Source organism: Fistularia commersonii, chromosome 15 (genome assembly GCF_037954325.1).
Source record: "Fistularia commersonii isolate RoL2024-O1a breed Wild chromosome 15, RoL_Fcom_v1.0, whole genome shotgun sequence".
NCBI classification, from domain to species: domain Eukaryota; kingdom Metazoa; phylum Chordata; class Actinopteri; order Syngnathiformes; family Fistulariidae; genus Fistularia; species Fistularia commersonii.
The window spans coordinates 12,997,912-13,013,789 of NC_141298.1; the positions used below are offsets into that span (position 1 = coordinate 12,997,912).

A 15,878-nucleotide genomic window follows, 5' to 3' on the forward strand; every position below is an offset into this window, starting at 1 on the left:
GTCTCCATCCCTGCACCTCCTTCTCCAAGAAAATGCATTTACGACATCAGGAATAAAGAGCTCTTGGCCATCAAACTAGCGCTGGATGAGTGGTATCACTTACCAGAGAGCAAAATTCCAAGTAGGTTGTGTCTGGAGGGTGCAGGGGTACTGTCAGCATTCCATGAAATCCCTTTCCAGCAACTCCACGAAATCCACTGCAATCATCAATTCGATCCATTTCCCCCGTCTACTAATTGCTCCAATGATTCTCCCCACCTGAAAGGCATTCCCAAGCTGAACTGAATTTTAATCAGTGGTCTAACTATTTAAGTTGGATTGTGTTTTCTCATTTTTTTTTTTTTTTTTTTTTTTGTTTGGTCTGGTCCAACTTGTGGCTAGAGGCTATGCCTGTGAAAGAGTTAGTTTGTTTGCCATTGAAGTCCCATGAGTTTTTGTGGATTGTTTATGCTTTTCTGCTGTGACTTCCCGGCCTCCTTCTCCTGCTGGCCATGCAACATTGATGTGAAATAATTTTTGACAACATTGTCTTAGACTCTGACTTAATGCCATTTATTTCTCCACAGGTACAAGGAAGTTACAGTATATGTTGTATCATTCATGAATAATAACTGAATGAAATGTCAGCCTTGTCCTTCTGAGGAAAAAGCTTTTCTTTTATTAGATGTAAAGAATGAACACAGACCAGCTAATATTTGGTGTTACAAATGTTTAACTGTCAAGAAAGAAAATTAATGAAAAAGCAACTTGTCTGTCAGTCATTTCTTTCCCTCTTATTGTTAAAACGTATGTATAAAAAGCCTGGTTCACTTGAGCCAGACAATGACTATAGTTCTTTCAGGTAACCTGTTTCTTTCAAGGGTGAAATTGTGTTTTATATTTTTGTTTGCAATAGGTCTAAAACATACATTTTTCCAAGGGTCGGGTATCCTTGACCGACATTACACACAGGATGCTGTGAAAATATACAGCTTTCAAAATAACAGCAGTCTGTTTGAAAAAGTGAGTAAAGCTCAAAACCCTTATAATGATCGTTATTTCCATCCACTGGAAACACTGCACCTTATAGTCTGAATAAAAATGTGAAGAAAAGTTTATCGATTGTTTGTTATACTTGAGAATGAATATCGAAGTTCAATTAGTGATGTACATTCTGTGAAAATCAGGTGTCTGTCAATCAGGTGGCCTTTTTTATAAAGCCAGCAACAAAAAAAGTATTTCTGAAAACCTGAGAAAAACAGATTGTTTCTGACAGTGTTTACAAGAACAGTGTACTTTGACTAAAAAGTTGATTGGAGAGGGGGAATTTGGAAAGAAGTGCAGAAAATGATGGGCTGGTCAAATAAAATTCTCCCCAATGCTTTTGAATGCCATCCATTCAGGATACAATGTGCCAAACAAAGAACATATCAACTGCCCTGAAGAGAAATGGGGAAAAAAAATTGTGGACTGAGAGGTAAAATTGTTCTTTTCTAGGTTCAAGGACTGAAAACGGTTTGTCAGAAAACCCCCAGATAGAAAGATGCAAGCTTCATAATATGGGGGCGTTCCCTTACTTTGCCCGGCCTATTTGTTGCAAGGGATCATGGATTGCATATATCGGAATACTAAAGGCGGTCATGTTGGGTGTTTCAACAAGACAACTAACCCAAATACACTCGTCAGTGAGAAGCATCTTGGTTCAGGACCAACAAAATTAAAGTTATGGACCTTAAACCCATTGAAAATTTGTGGGATGATAAGTTTCTGAAGCAAAAACAACAAACAGAGGAATTGTGGAATGTTGTCAAATCATCCTGGGCTGGAACACCTGTTATCAGGTAGCTAAAAATTGGTTGGTGCCGTGCAACACAGGTGTAAAACAGTTCTTAGAAAAAGTGGGCTTTAAAAATAACATTAATGATTTGCAGGAATGCTACATCCTGGAAAAAAAGGACAGAGAGAAGCGAACCGGATGTCAGCTGAAAAAACGCTTTGACTCCATCACTTCATACAACACAAGAAAGTAGCCTTATGTGCCCAAAATATGACTTTTACAAACCATGATAATATGTATTTTAAACAATATAGAATTTGGTTTGACAGATGAACAGCAATATCTGCAAATCACCCTAAGATTTCCAGTGTTTTGACCTCCTTATTGAATTAGGTCTGAATAACCTCCATAATCTGCATGTTTTACTGTAAATTGTGAACATTTTCAGGGAACTACATTCTGACATTCGTAAGGCATGAAAATATGATGATCTGCAATTCTTACTTAATCTTATCCAAAATGTATTTAATCTTGATCGTGTTGAAATAAGTTTGTAAACTGTTTATTCTTAAACATGTTTGTTGCTTAATCCATGGGAAATTGGAACAGCCCATTAAGGATGTCTGTTGATAGTGCATATTATCGAAATGTAAACGTATAATTCGGTGAAAGATGCTACTGTTAAATGCATGCATGGAATTTGGAGGAGGTCAAACTGTTTCCATCGAGCAGCTGAAAGGCTAATTACATCTGACAAACCCTATCAACAAATTCACAGCTTCCACTCTCAAACCACAACTGAGAAAACTGTCCATGCCAAGCTTCTTGTGTATTTCCATCTTCACGTCTTGATTCCCTTCGTCTCTTGGTCTTCAGGTGAAGCATCCCTCTGTTCTCTCTGTTCATCAACCAGCTCATAACTGTTATTCTTCCTATCTTCTTGATTCTGATGACCTGCCCTCCTGTGCAGGACCACCACCGTCAGCACAAAGCAGAGCAGTGCACCGCACACAAACACCACCTGCAGACCCAAGAACCTGCAAAAAAAATAAATAAATAAATAAACAGGGAACATCAAAATACACCTCTCAAGATATTGTAGGTTCATATCAAATGAAAAAAAAAAAAAAAAAAAACAAAACAGAAAATTAATTGTAATATTATTAATGAAATAAATAACACTATGAAAAAAACAAACACACAAATGACCCTTTTCAAGTTTTTCACAAATATTCTCCCCCGTCGTAGTCCCTTTGAGACTTTGGAGGGCTGCCAGATGTTTGCACATTTCAAAGTTTGCGCTAATTCCACAAATTAAAAATTAGCAGCTGCGTTGCACATCCGCGCTGTCATCCGGTGCTAATGAAAAAAAGGAAAATGCTTTCGTTTTCTGCTGCAGCTTTGCTTATACATTACCCCCATTTCTACTACGCGTCTTGCTTGGAGTACAAATGTACCCTTCTGAGCTAACGGTCCACTTTTTAACTTCGAGAGTTTGTCTGCTCACATTTGGTCTTGCAAGCTATCATACTTGTCTTCGTGACGGGATTCATAGTGTCTGCGCAGATTGTATTCTTTGAATACAGTCACCGTCTCTTGACGGATGAGACAAACAGCCTTTTCTTGGAATTGAACAAAAAATAATAATTTGTCCACTGCAGGTTAAATACCCTGCATTATAATTCATCTCTGGTATTGTTCAGGGGCCGGGCAAAATGTGGAGGCGGGCCGTATCCGGCCCCCGGGCCGTAGTTTGGGGACCGCTGCATTAAGTTTTAAACATTTATAAAAGAGGGCAATTTAAAGCATGATATAACAAAACTGCATAACAAATTCCATTCTTTTATTTCTATCTAATTATGAATGCAAGAAAATCACAAGTGTCTAAAAAATATCTATTTGTATTTCAATTTAGGGTGTTGTTTTTGAGGGGGGGGGGCATAGGTGGTGTTGGTAATTTAGTCATTTAAGTTTCTGAATTTGCAAACCACTTTTTTTCTCAACAACTGAAAAAAATGTTTGAAAAGTAAAAATACTTCTATTTCAGTTTCTTTTCAAAAAAAGTTATGCTCCCTTTTAAATATGTTACAAGATGAGGTTTCAACAAACTTTATTATATTTCAATTGAATACATATTTCAATAAACTGATTTCAACTATGTTTACTCATCTCCCAAATACATTTAAATTGTGTTGCTGAGAACACGAGCAGCATGTATAACAGGATTGTCCAAAATGAATTAGGCAAAAACAGTGTTAAAAGGTCACAGTTATAAAGTTTTCATCCCATAACAGGGGAATGTGAGGGAAGTGTGTGACTTGCCTCTGTCTGAAGCGGTCAAGATCGTAATAATTACATGACGTCTTCTTGCCACACTTGTGGCCCCACAAAATGCAGGTTGAATCAATGACACTGCCGTACAACACGGGCCCGGGCATGAACGCTGCAAAGAAACACACAGTGCAGATATATTTGTTTTGTTTATATTTGTATCATTTTGTATGTGAGTGACACCACTTTCTGATGTTTTTTTTTTCCTTAATTACTGCACCAGTTATCTTGTTTAACTGACGAATGAACTTTATTGGTTTGCTAGTTTTACAACCTACCTTTATTTTCGCATGATTTTCATATTATCTTGCTATTATTCTAGATACTTGATAACAGATTACTATTTGTTTTGCTTATGTAAAGCAAAGAGTGTATATCCATCCTTATTAAGCTGATTTTCTCGATGCAAATGCAAATGTTTTATTATCACTCAAAATGAATGCATTTGATTAATGCCTTAGTGTCACATTATAGTTTGTACAAAGACTGAAATGTAAAATACTATAATCATGTTTTTTCCACCATTTATTACTTTGAAAATGTAATGAAGCTAGTTGGTTCAAGTTGGTTGCACTACAGTAAATCCATTTGAAAGCATAAACTTTGTTTTTCATTGACTTTATCAGGCAGCCCCTAAGTTTCCTTGATATTTTGTTAACTTACTTTTTTTTCATCTTCAGTATTTTACACCCTATATATGTTTAAAAATGTAGCCCTGTTTCTCTTCTTCTATAATTGTTTTCATGTGGGAGTATAACTTTATTCAAGCATCAGTCTCAGCAGATTCACCTGAAAGTGAATCCTTGTCCTCATTGAATCACAAAATTTAAAAAGAGTTTATTAATTGCATGAAGGATTAAATATAAATTGCAAAATCGAATGTTAAGAGGAATAACGATGCGGTGTGACAACTCACCTAGGACTCTGAACAGCATGTACTGAAGTCCCACTGCAAAAGACTTGTCCTCTGCAGGCACAGACCTGCAGGTTAACACTAATGTTTGTATCTATACAGCACATTGGCACTGAAAAGCAGGAGAGAGCATAAGAAGCCACAAAACTCGTTTCAAGCTATATTTTTATCAGCAAATGAGACTCTCACTTTCAAGCCGATGCCAAACTGTCTGAGCTTTTCAAAATGAAATTTTAAGCCACTAGCTAGGGATAACAAGCATCAGAATTTTCAGAAAAATGTAAATAACTCTGAATTAAATGTCACAAAACATAAAGTAAACTCACTCGAACAGATTATGTTAGGTTAACATTATGCTTCTATACAATTTTGAGATACAAAAATGTATTTAACACTAATGTGATCATCTATATGTAGTTCACTATTGTAAAATATATTACAGTTAGTGGAGGTTCAATATTTATTACACACTCACGTGATACACTTACACATTATAATGGAGCAGTAGTAACCTCTACTATTAATAGTAAAACATAGGACAAATGTACATTAAAATCTAATTTTAAATGAAATTATTATTGTCATTGCTGTAGCTGAAATTTACAGTTTTATTTCTACTTTTTTCTCCATTGGTCTCTGAATATCAATATGGTTGGCATGGTTGACTATTTAAAATAGAAATTAAAACATTCCATGACAAAAGTGTAACTCCTGAGATATACAGGACTGTCTCAGAAAATTAGAATATTGTGATAAAGTTCTTTATCTTCTGTAATGCAATTACAAAAACAAAAATGTCATACATTCTGGATTCATTACAAATCAACTGAAATATTGCAAGCCTTTATTATTTTAATATTGCTGATTATGGCTTACATCTTAAGAAAACTCAAAAATCCTATCTCAAAATATTAGAATATCATGAAAAAGTAATTTTTGTTTTTTAATTGCATTACAGAAGATAAAAAACACAACATCAAAATATTCTAATTGTCTGAGTCCTGTATGTAAAAAAATTGAAATCTTAAGTAGAATTTGGCGGGCGGGAAAACTTTGGCCAGCTTTGTTTATTAGCAAAGACTTCTATAGTCTCTGTATTCATTCAAAATAGAAATATACTGACAGATAAAAAAATAATGCAATCTTTTGTCTGTTATTTATTTTTTCCTTCAAATCAAATCAAATAAGAAGCAGATAATGGTAGTGCTAATATTTACTATGTGTGTGTGTGTGTGTGTCCATACCTGAGAATCATGATATAAGACGGAGTCTGGGAAAGGGAAGCGATGAAGCTTGTTATGCCCAACAGAGCCACAAAGGGTAGAAGTTTGTGTGAACATCCGCTGCCGCACGTTCCAGGAGAAGCCGAGCTCAAACCGCTGACACAGTGACACATGGTGAAGTTCTGCAGAAAAAAAAAAAGTATTAAAGTTGGGGGGACTTCAGTGAAGGAATGCATGCAAAATATGTTTCTATACTGAACAAGAGCCAGAAGTGGACTATCTAGAATTGATTCAGTCTAGTCTGCTTAGGAAACAGACAAATGGTAAAGACCTGAGAGAACATTTGAAATGTTTAACTGAATCCAGAGGTCTCAACTGTAACTGTAAATAAAAATGTAACTGATCTGTAAACTAGGTTGTGGGTGGATTATCATTTGGCTTGTAAGATCCCCTTAATGACATTTCATGTGATTTGAATAAAATGGAGATAATATTTCTTTTGAATAATTTGGCTGGTTATGACTATACCAACATCTTTTGTTGTCATGTGGAAAAAAAGGCAGTTTTCTGTTAATAATGCGATGATTTCCATTCTGGAGGAATAAATTGCTCCCTTAGCTGATTAAATAACTTCCCCGGTAGCAGCACAGCTATGGATGGTATTTCTTTTAACAATAGACTCAGTAGTTTTGATATCATTTACATGAATTGCTCTTTTCGTCGAAACGTTTGATAACAAGTGGGGAAATTTCACATAATACAATTGAGTTTTCCTTACAATGAATTTGTTGCGGCCATCGGTTTCTGCTGCAGAACAACCAGCGTGACAGGGAGACCTGAACTCTATTCCATCAGAACCACAGACTGGATCGAATGCTTCCAGAGAACATCCACAATCAGCGCTGCATGATGAGACGCTGGCGCTGACAACACAAACAAATGTTACTTTTTATTTGACAGTAGACAATATTCGGCATATAGAAGATGATTTTGATCGATGCAATCAAGTCAAGCAGCAGAATTTATCCCATAAAAGAGTAAATAAATCTGCATTCAAAAAATTAGGAATAATAGCACCCCCATCCAGGTGTTAAATCTAGTCATTTCTCTTGCAACTTATGAAACCAGTGGCGTTGGTACCTTGTACCAAAGATGCCAGCAACCTGCTGGGTTGGGCAGCCGATGAACAGCAGCGGCACAGAAGAGAACATGCAGAGCAGTATGGCAGTGGTACACAACTTGCTGGCACCATCAACAGAAAGATTCAACTTCCGCATGATTAGTCCACCTAGGACAGTGCCAAGTACTGCTAGAGGGATGCAAACACCTCCTTGTAAAAAGAAAAAAAAAAAAAAAAATGGAAAGAAAAGCATTTCCGGTCAGAATTGACCTCCTGGAATGATCTCGCATTCCACTTTTTTTCCATGCTCACCGATCATCATGATGGAGAATGCAACAGTCTGGTTGAACTGCCTCTCGATGAACTTAGACATGAAAGTTGCAAGACCCGCCAGAAGAGCTGCAAGGTTGACTTGTGCCAGAACCACTAACAGATACACGGGGCTTTGCAGATTCCGCAGAGCGACGGATGGAAATCCTGCAGGACGGCAAACATGGTGCTTTCTTTTTGTTAATCGGACAGTCACATGAAATGTAACTTCATTGAGCATATGGATGCATTATTCGACAAATCACAGAATGGTCAAAGTAAAAAACGCTTTAGACTCTGTGGTTTGGCACCATTGCACCATTCGATATTGACCCAGACGACACTTTAAACGGGAAACAGACAAGGAAAGAAACAGACCTTTAAGGAACTGAAGCAGGCTGAGTTTGCAGACTGAGCTGGTCTGCTGCTGACACTTTGGTTTTAGATCCACATCATCAGTTCCATCCTGCAAGGAAGACAAACAAAATAAATAACCATTAGCCCCATTTATTTGACTTCAAATTCAGTTATAGCCACATACATCTTGACTGTATTTTTTCTGGTTTTAGCTATTTCTTTAGTAAATTATGACTGGATCTGTTTATCTGTTGCCAAATCTTGGTTGCAGCACACTGACAAGACCAGACTAGCTAAAAAATCCTTCAAACACGCTCAGTCAAATTTTCACCACAGGGTTGAACTTTGGTATTCTCTCAGACAGCATTTCACAAAGTACATTTAATGATAGGTGATCAGGAGTTATCTTTATCCAATGCCTGACTCTTTTATATAAAGAAAAAAACGACTCATTTTGATATGCAAAAATATATGTGACAGTGAGGAGCATCCAAATGACTGGACAACTGCAGCTAATGCAATTAGAGAAACAGGTAAGAATGTACTTGGAGTGCCATAGAAAAAGCTGTTTCTCTGTCATTTTGTTTTATATTGCAAGCAGGGAACGGATGGAGGAATATCTCGAGACGTGGAAATATGTCAGGGAAAGAAGAGGAATCAAGGTCAGCCATAGCGAGAGAGAATATAAGTGTGCAAATGAGGGACAGAGGTAGAACAATGAGGCAACAGGGAGTAGGGATAAAGATGGAGGAGGACTTTAAATAGAGTCCAGGGCAACAAATGATGTGGAAAAGAATCGCAAAAAACCCAGGTTGGAATGGGAAGAGAAAAGTGTCGAGGTGATGTGCAATAAAAAGAATGAAAGTAAAAAGTGTGCACAATGGTGATGAGACCAGTGATGATGTGCGGTTTGGAGACCGAGACACTGAAAAACAAAAACAAACCAAAAAAAAAAACAGGAAGCAGAACTGCAGATAGATGAAAATGTTGAGGTTATTTTTCGGGGTGAATGTTAGGATGAATATGATCAGGAATGAGTCCATTTGGACAAAACGTGTTAAATGTTTTGGAAAAAAAAAGTCACAGTTGTGGTTTCTTGATGACATTTATGATGCCATAACAGACGCAAACATTAAGTCCCTTCATGGACCGGGAGAAAAAAGTCGATGCAGTATTCACACAAATGTTGTCATGACAACATATCTTAAAACATACTGTTTAAAAAAATCAATGCTTTTGTTGTTGCGAAGTCTTTCCTTCTCAGTTTGTTCAAATGTTTTACTAGTTAAATAAACAAACTCTTAGCAAATTCACATCATAATTGTCAAATCAATAGAGCTATTAACAAACAAGGAATAAAATGTTTTTTTTTTCCTTTGATTTGATTTCTTTTGTATTTTTAGTATTTTAAATAGTGATTGCAGAATTAACAGTCATGTGTAAATGTTGTAAATCTTCGAACAATAAGTCTTCAAGATGAACAATGATTCTAATTTTAAGTCAGCAATAATTCTAAAAAGGTTTTAAATTATCAGAAGAGATGAATATTCAGAGCTCATTTCTCACCTCCATAGGCATGTGCCTGGGGAAAAAGAAGTATGGCAATGCAGTGAGAAAGAGGAGGCAAAACCCCACGAGGAAGCCGAGCCACCAGGCTCCCACCCATCGCAGGTCCTGATGGTCCAGCCGGATTTGGTCTGGAGACACAGTTTCAAAAAAATACACTGTATTACAGTACAGCTTTTAGTGTTGTAGATTAGGGGTGAGCAATTATTTTGACCGGCGGGCCACATTCTTATTTAGTTTTCATGCACGGGCCAACTAGGTATCATGTAAATTGAACAAAATTAAAATTTAAAAATAAAATATTGGGGGGTATTTAATTTCAACTTTATCATCATTCGTGGTCATATAATTGTAGCGACATAATTTGTTTGTAATCCTCCATACAAAATTAAAGAACAGGAAAAGATAAGGAGTTTTTAAATTCAATATTGATTGAAAATACTTATTAAAATATTCAAAGAAAATATTTCGGCTGTGGCTGTAAAATACCCAGGTCTGTTGTAGATGGTTTTAGGTATAAACTAATGTAATGAGATCTGTTTTGTCTACAATTTTTTTATCACTAGTATGTGGTTGTTCTTCTCCCACATGTACTCCCCCATGACTATACTATTATAGCAAATGATTTAATGAATATATAATTACATTCGTTACATCAAAGTGAGATGAAAACTAAAAAAAGGAGAGACAGATGATCATATTTAAAGATAAAGACAAAATAATAAAAAAAATTGATCTGCCTCAAAATAATTATAAATCAGTAGCACATTAAATTTTTAAAAATCAGCAAGAGAGAAAAAAATCTTCCTGTTCCTGTTGCAAAATTGCAGTGATATACATATATATATATATATATATATATATATATATATATATATATATATATATATATAAATATACAGGACTGTCTCAGAAAATTAGAATATTGTGATAAAGTTCTTTATCTTCTGTAATGCAATTACAAAAACAAAAATGTCATACATTCTGGACTCATTACAACTCAACTGAAATATTGCAAGCCTTTTATTATTTTAATATTGCTGATTATGGCTTACATCATAAGAAAACTCAAAAATCCTATCTCAAAATATTAGAATATCATGAAAAAGTATTTTTTGTTTTTTTAATTGCATTACAGAAGATAAAGAGCTTTATCACAATATTCTAATTTTCTGATACAGTCCTATATGTATATATATATCTGAGGAAATGTTTTTTTTGACTTTATTTAAGAGAACAAAAACACCAATTAACAGTCATCAATCCAGCGTGTCTCCTTACCTTTTGATAATTTGTCAAAGTCAACGTAAAAACGCAGCATGAAAGAACCGGTCACAAAGCCAAAAGCTGGACCAATGGAGGTCACTGCCAACAGGATGCCTGGTAAGACACAAGAGGTTATTTTCAGATTTAGAATCACCATAAAGTCTTACTATTATTTTCAAACAACACTGCATGTTTTTTTTTTCAAGTGTGCAATACAATCACATTTTTGAATCTGGAGTTGATCTGCTTGTTGCATGTCTACATATTTTCAAAAGTTTTAATTCTAAAAGCCGTCAAACCTGCTTCCAGAGAAACAGAAAAAGGGATTTAATCATTTGAAGGCAAGGAAATATATTAGTTATAATGCTCCAAAAAGGTAATAAATAGAGTTGATCGAAACAAATGATAAGCAAATTTACAAGACGATGGAAACAGTAAAAATGTTACATTATTTTATTTATTTTTTATTTTTTTTGATCTGCAAAAATGTATTTTTCACCTGCCTCCGATACAAACTGCCAGATACTCTAAGGCACACAAGATCCATAAAAAGGACAAAGATCATACCAATGTACAAGGGTTGGTTCTTCTTGCTGCTGTAATCATCAATGTAGGAAATGCCAAAGGGTTGAACTGGGACACATCCAATCCCCAGCAGTAGCTGGGCCATCAGCAGCAGAGGGTAGATCTCCTGTTGAGAAGATCCCGCCTGTTCGTTGCAGCTTTGATCGGACAACGGCGAGGTGAGGTTCTCTGACCGACAGAGTCCAGAGATGTTTTCGCTTCTGGCTGTCAGGTAACATCAATCAGAAAGTCAAAGTCGCAATTTGTGTTCGGGTCAAAAGACGAAATATTCATGCCCCCATTAGCATAATAACCCCGCCTTACGGCTAGTTTCTGCAGTTAACAAGCCATCGTAATATAGACCCGTCCAAAAAACTCGCCAGTTATAGTCATTAGGAATGAAGAGCATTAGGGGTGAAATATCCTCAAGTGAAGAAATACAAGTCCAGTTGCCAAGACAAGAAAATTACGACTTGATCCTCATACTCTAAGACTGAAACAATGAAACAAGAAATGTGTTGTTCTTACAGTCAATGGAATTTGTGTATTTATATGGTTCACTCAGGAAGTGCGGCACCGCCATCAGCAGGGAGGCTAAACTCGCCAGCAGAGCTCCTCCACCAATAAACATCGGCCTGTGGACTCGACTCCCGAAGAAGCTCACAAACACGATGATGACAGTGTTTCCCACCTGAGAGACCAAGTAAAGAAAATGGGAAAAGTGCACTTGTGATAACACTGATATAAAAAAACGGAAATTTAGATTTCCTGTAAAATCAGTAACCTGCTGATACTGTCATGATATTCGATTTTGATATTAGATGGAAAGAAGTGTGTCAGTTTTTTTAGCTTTAACCTCATTGAAGGATGCCAGAAGGCCAGACTTTTGGCTGGAGAGGCCGTATCGTCTTTCGATGGTGGAAATGGAGCTCTTCATGTATCCTGACACCAAAAGCTGCGCCAGTTGCAGCAAACTTTGACAAAGCACAAAGAACTACAAAGTGGAGAAAGTTTTGAAACAAAACACACACATTACTTTTTTTAGTGGATTTAGTTTGGATTTGAGGACGCATAAATAATAGAGCAAGAACAAGAACAAGAACAACTTTATTTATCCCGAAGGAAATTGTTGTGGCAGAGTTACAAGAAAAATATAACAATAATAAATAATGGTAGAAAATTGTATAAACAGTAAAAAAAAAAAGGAGAAAAAGGGAGAATAAGAAATACAAATAAACTATAAAGTGTTTTAGGTAACAAGTGAAAGATAAGGAGTGCACAAGAGTATGAAAAAATATAGTACATGTAGCTGTTGTGAAATATTGCACAGTTAAACAGGGTAAACTGTGAACAACAAAAGATTGGTTAAAAAAAAAATAAAAGAGTAAAGTAGAAACTTTTCAAGTATTATCCTTTCAATTAAGTTTAATAAAATGACTCACACTTTAAATTTTTTCCCCTCTCAGTAGTGACTTGGCTCTTCAGAAAGTCAAAAAGCACCCAAGTTATTGAGCATATTTTAACTTTAGCTTTTGAGATTGAAAAGTCCAATGAAAATAAATTCATCTTCTAAATCAAAGATCTAACCTTTATGCTACTGAAGGGGTTCCAGTGCCTCAGGGGGGTCTGCGACCGGACCAGGTCAGAGGTCATGATGATGTCTTCGGCCTCATTTCAAATACAATGCATGCGGGAGAAGAACAACCACAAGTTAATCAAAAGATTCTCATGTCTGTCAAACTGTACACTAGAATTATTTCCATTTATTTATTACCTTTCATCATTAAATCTTAATTGCAGATGACCGTATTTCTACATGCAGGTTTCTAAAACACAATGTTTATTTCACGTATTCATGTCAAATCATTCAGCCGTGCTCTGCAAGGTGCATGAACGATGTTTCAACATGTAGAAACTTGATGACCGCGTCACACACACCATGCAGAACGTCACTGCAGCACTGAGACGCTCCTTCAGCAACTGACTGAAGTGTCTTATAGCTGCTGTTTGGCTTTTTTAACACCGATCTCTGCCCTTAAATAGACTTTTTCATTCATTCTTTCATTTACCCATGCATCCGTTCCCCCAGATACCCATAGGTGTTGTTGCTGTAAGCATTGTTGTATGCGGCTAGTTTTCGCTTCTTCTCATGTTTATATTCTTTATTTTTATTTCTTGTTTATTTTTCTTTTTTTTTTACATTTTTCTGATAATTATATATCTTAGTGATTGCACTTTATTTACTACTGATATGTGTAAATTAAAATTCGCCATACTTGGAATGATAAGCAATAATATATTTTAATATATTCTATTCTTTCAAAAGAAAAACGCCCTTTGCTTCTACATTATGTAGGTGCAAAAATAAGAGAATTGTTCCTCATCCCCTTTGTTCTTATTCCAATTGTTCTAATTTTTCAAACTTTCACAACATACTTACTTTTCTCTGTCAATCTTATATTGCCCATAATTTAAGGATTTTCTGGGTTTATCATCTATGATTTACATTGCATTTTTTTATTATATTGAATTTATTTACCCACTTTTCCCTCCATGTTTCACTTTGAGTTACCATCTATAGAGCCGTGCTTTTGATTTGAACTTGGATTTTAGTTCTGTCTTTAGCCAGTTTTAGCTTTTTCTGCTTTATCATGTAGGTCTCTGCATTTTCTAGATTTTTTTAGCTTGTTTGTTTGTTTGTTTTTTGTTTACAGTGGCCTTAGCCCCTTCCTGTGTGATGCTGATAGTTAATTTTAGTGTTCCTTGCGTTCTTTTTACATAACATATAAGGTGTTCTTTCTTTTGTAAGGATGTACTGTCATTATAGAATGCACCAGTCCCCTGTAGATTTTGTCAGGCAAAGAATTTAAAAAAAAAAAAGTTTGAATGGATCAGACCATGTGAAATATTTGTTCTGTCAAAAACTTGCACTTTGTCATTTTTAACTAAAACCATTGCATCCCAAACTGCATGTAAGAGCATACATGTGCGTTTGTCAATTTCTGTGGCCAGCAGATGGCACCATGAGTAAAAGTAAAAGTTTACTCTGACAAAATTAAACTAATGCCTGTATTTTACGTTTTTATGTCACCTAACGTTTTGTTAAGCAGAATCACTGCAGCAACATGTCTAAATGTTGTCTGGTAGATAGTGAGTGACAATGACAAAGCTTATGACAGACGAGGAGACCATGAAAAAGGAAATAACATCTCAGAGGAGGTCAGTTGCTCTTTGCTTTACATTTTTATGAAAAGGAAAAATAACCCTCAAGAAACAGTTCAGCCATTTAAGATACAAGACACAAACAAAAAGAAGTTTGGACTCACAGTGAAGCTGAAGAACAGCGGCCTGATACGCTTTATCTGTTTGAATAAGAAAAAAAAATCCCTGCAGTTAAGACAGGTCAGAAGTTCTCAGAGTAAGCGCTGAAGTTCCAAACCCAAGATAGAGGAGGAGTTACTGCATGGCTGGAATTTCAACTCCGGTGCTTGGAAAGAAGGAAGTTAAAGGGCAATCATATCACTTTGGCAAAAACAAAGAGAACAACGAACGTGCGTATGCCCAAAAATAAGAAGAAAATCTAAATTTTTCACCTCTCTAATGCTCAGCAGTTGCTGTCTAGCTGCAGAGCATAAGATGATCCATATATAATGGCAAAACAAATTTAACAGGGAATTCTGTTTTTTTTTTTTTGTGTTGTTGTTGTGTAGGAAAATACACATATTCTGTGGAAAAAATGAAGCCAGGTACAAAATTTCTCACCAGGACAATTACGGCTAATGTGATCAGGGAGACGAGTAAAGTAGGAGAGTACTTGATGTGTTGTCTTGAAGGAATGTAGATAAGGAGATTTGGTGGAAGAATGAGGAAGTACAGGAGTATTTCTGGAGAAAGAGGTTGGCAAAGAACATATGGGACACTGAGGGGAGATGCAGTGCAGGGAAAATGGAGGGGTAACAAAGGCCAAACAAAGGGTATATGATGACTTGTATGCTCAGTAGGACAGTAAGGAGGGCGGGAATGATCTAGAGAGATAGTGACGGAAAGGACATGCAGCAGGTTCAGGCAATTAGGGATGGAGAGGAAAATGCATTTAAAGATGGCGAACAAGTGATGAGAGGACGCAAAGAGTACTTTGAAGAGGAAAATGAAAGGGAGACAAGGGTGGAGGAGGTGACTTGTGGGCCATGATGTAGCAGAGATCAGCAAAAGTGAAGTGAGGAAGGAAGGTAGCGGATAAAGAATGGAAAGGGGTTTAGTCCTGTTCATATACCTGTAGAGGTATGGAAATTTCCAGGAGAGGTGGCAGTGGAGTGCCTGGTTAGATTATTCAACAGGATCTTAGAGAGAGAGGCGATGTATGAGGAATGGAGAAGAAGTGTGATGGTGCCCATTTTTAAGACCAAAAGAGATATGCAGAATTGCAGAGCAGGAATCAGCTGGAGGATAATTTCGAGAGGTGGAAGTTTGCCC

General features: G+C 36.3%; 1 protein-coding gene across 4 annotated transcripts; it reads right to left on the minus strand.

Moving 5' to 3' along the window:
* Positions 1-530: 530 nt before the first annotated feature.
* On the minus strand, positions 531-14,836 carry slco2b1 (solute carrier organic anion transporter family, member 2B1). Of its 4 annotated transcripts, none has more exons than XM_086160893.1 (15): positions 14,732-14,836; positions 12,993-13,073; positions 12,262-12,399; positions 11,934-12,096; positions 11,409-11,630; positions 10,857-10,955; positions 9,576-9,706; positions 8,031-8,118; positions 7,656-7,820; positions 7,364-7,553; positions 7,002-7,146; positions 6,245-6,405; positions 5,004-5,068; positions 4,079-4,199; positions 531-2,793 (listed from the first exon to the last, which is right to left on the minus strand). In XM_086160893.1, exons 2-15 carry the CDS (start codon positions 13,056-13,058, stop codon positions 2,598-2,600), a joined length of 1,950 nt encoding a protein of 649 aa, XP_086017019.1. In that variant the 5' UTR covers positions 13,059-13,073; positions 14,732-14,836; the 3' UTR covers positions 531-2,597. The 4 variants fall into 4 exon arrangements, 3 of the variants coding, with proteins under 3 accessions (XP_086017019.1, XP_086017020.1, XP_086017021.1); XR_015107217.1 differs by having other exon boundaries at positions 2,656-2,793; positions 5,004-5,054; XM_086160894.1 differs by lacking the exon at positions 14,732-14,836 and having other exon boundaries at positions 12,993-14,679.
* Between the last annotated feature and the right edge of the window lie 1,042 nt (positions 14,837-15,878).

What these genes read in the sequence shown, in the direction of transcription:
- slco2b1 (XM_086160893.1), bottom strand. Translation starts at nt 13,058, where the DNA reads ATGACCTCTGACCTGGTCCGGTCGCAGACCCCCCTGAGGCACTGGAAC. An exon ending in ATACACAAATTCCATTGACT is followed by an intron (nt 11,631 to 11,933) that starts GTAAGAACAACA and finishes GTTACCTGACAG; the next exon opens with CCAGAAGCGAAAACATCTCT. An exon ending in CTTGACCGCTTCAGACAGAG is followed by an intron (nt 2,794 to 4,078) that starts GCAAGTCACACA and finishes TTTTTTTTGCAG; the next exon opens with GTTCTTGGGTCTGCAGGTGG.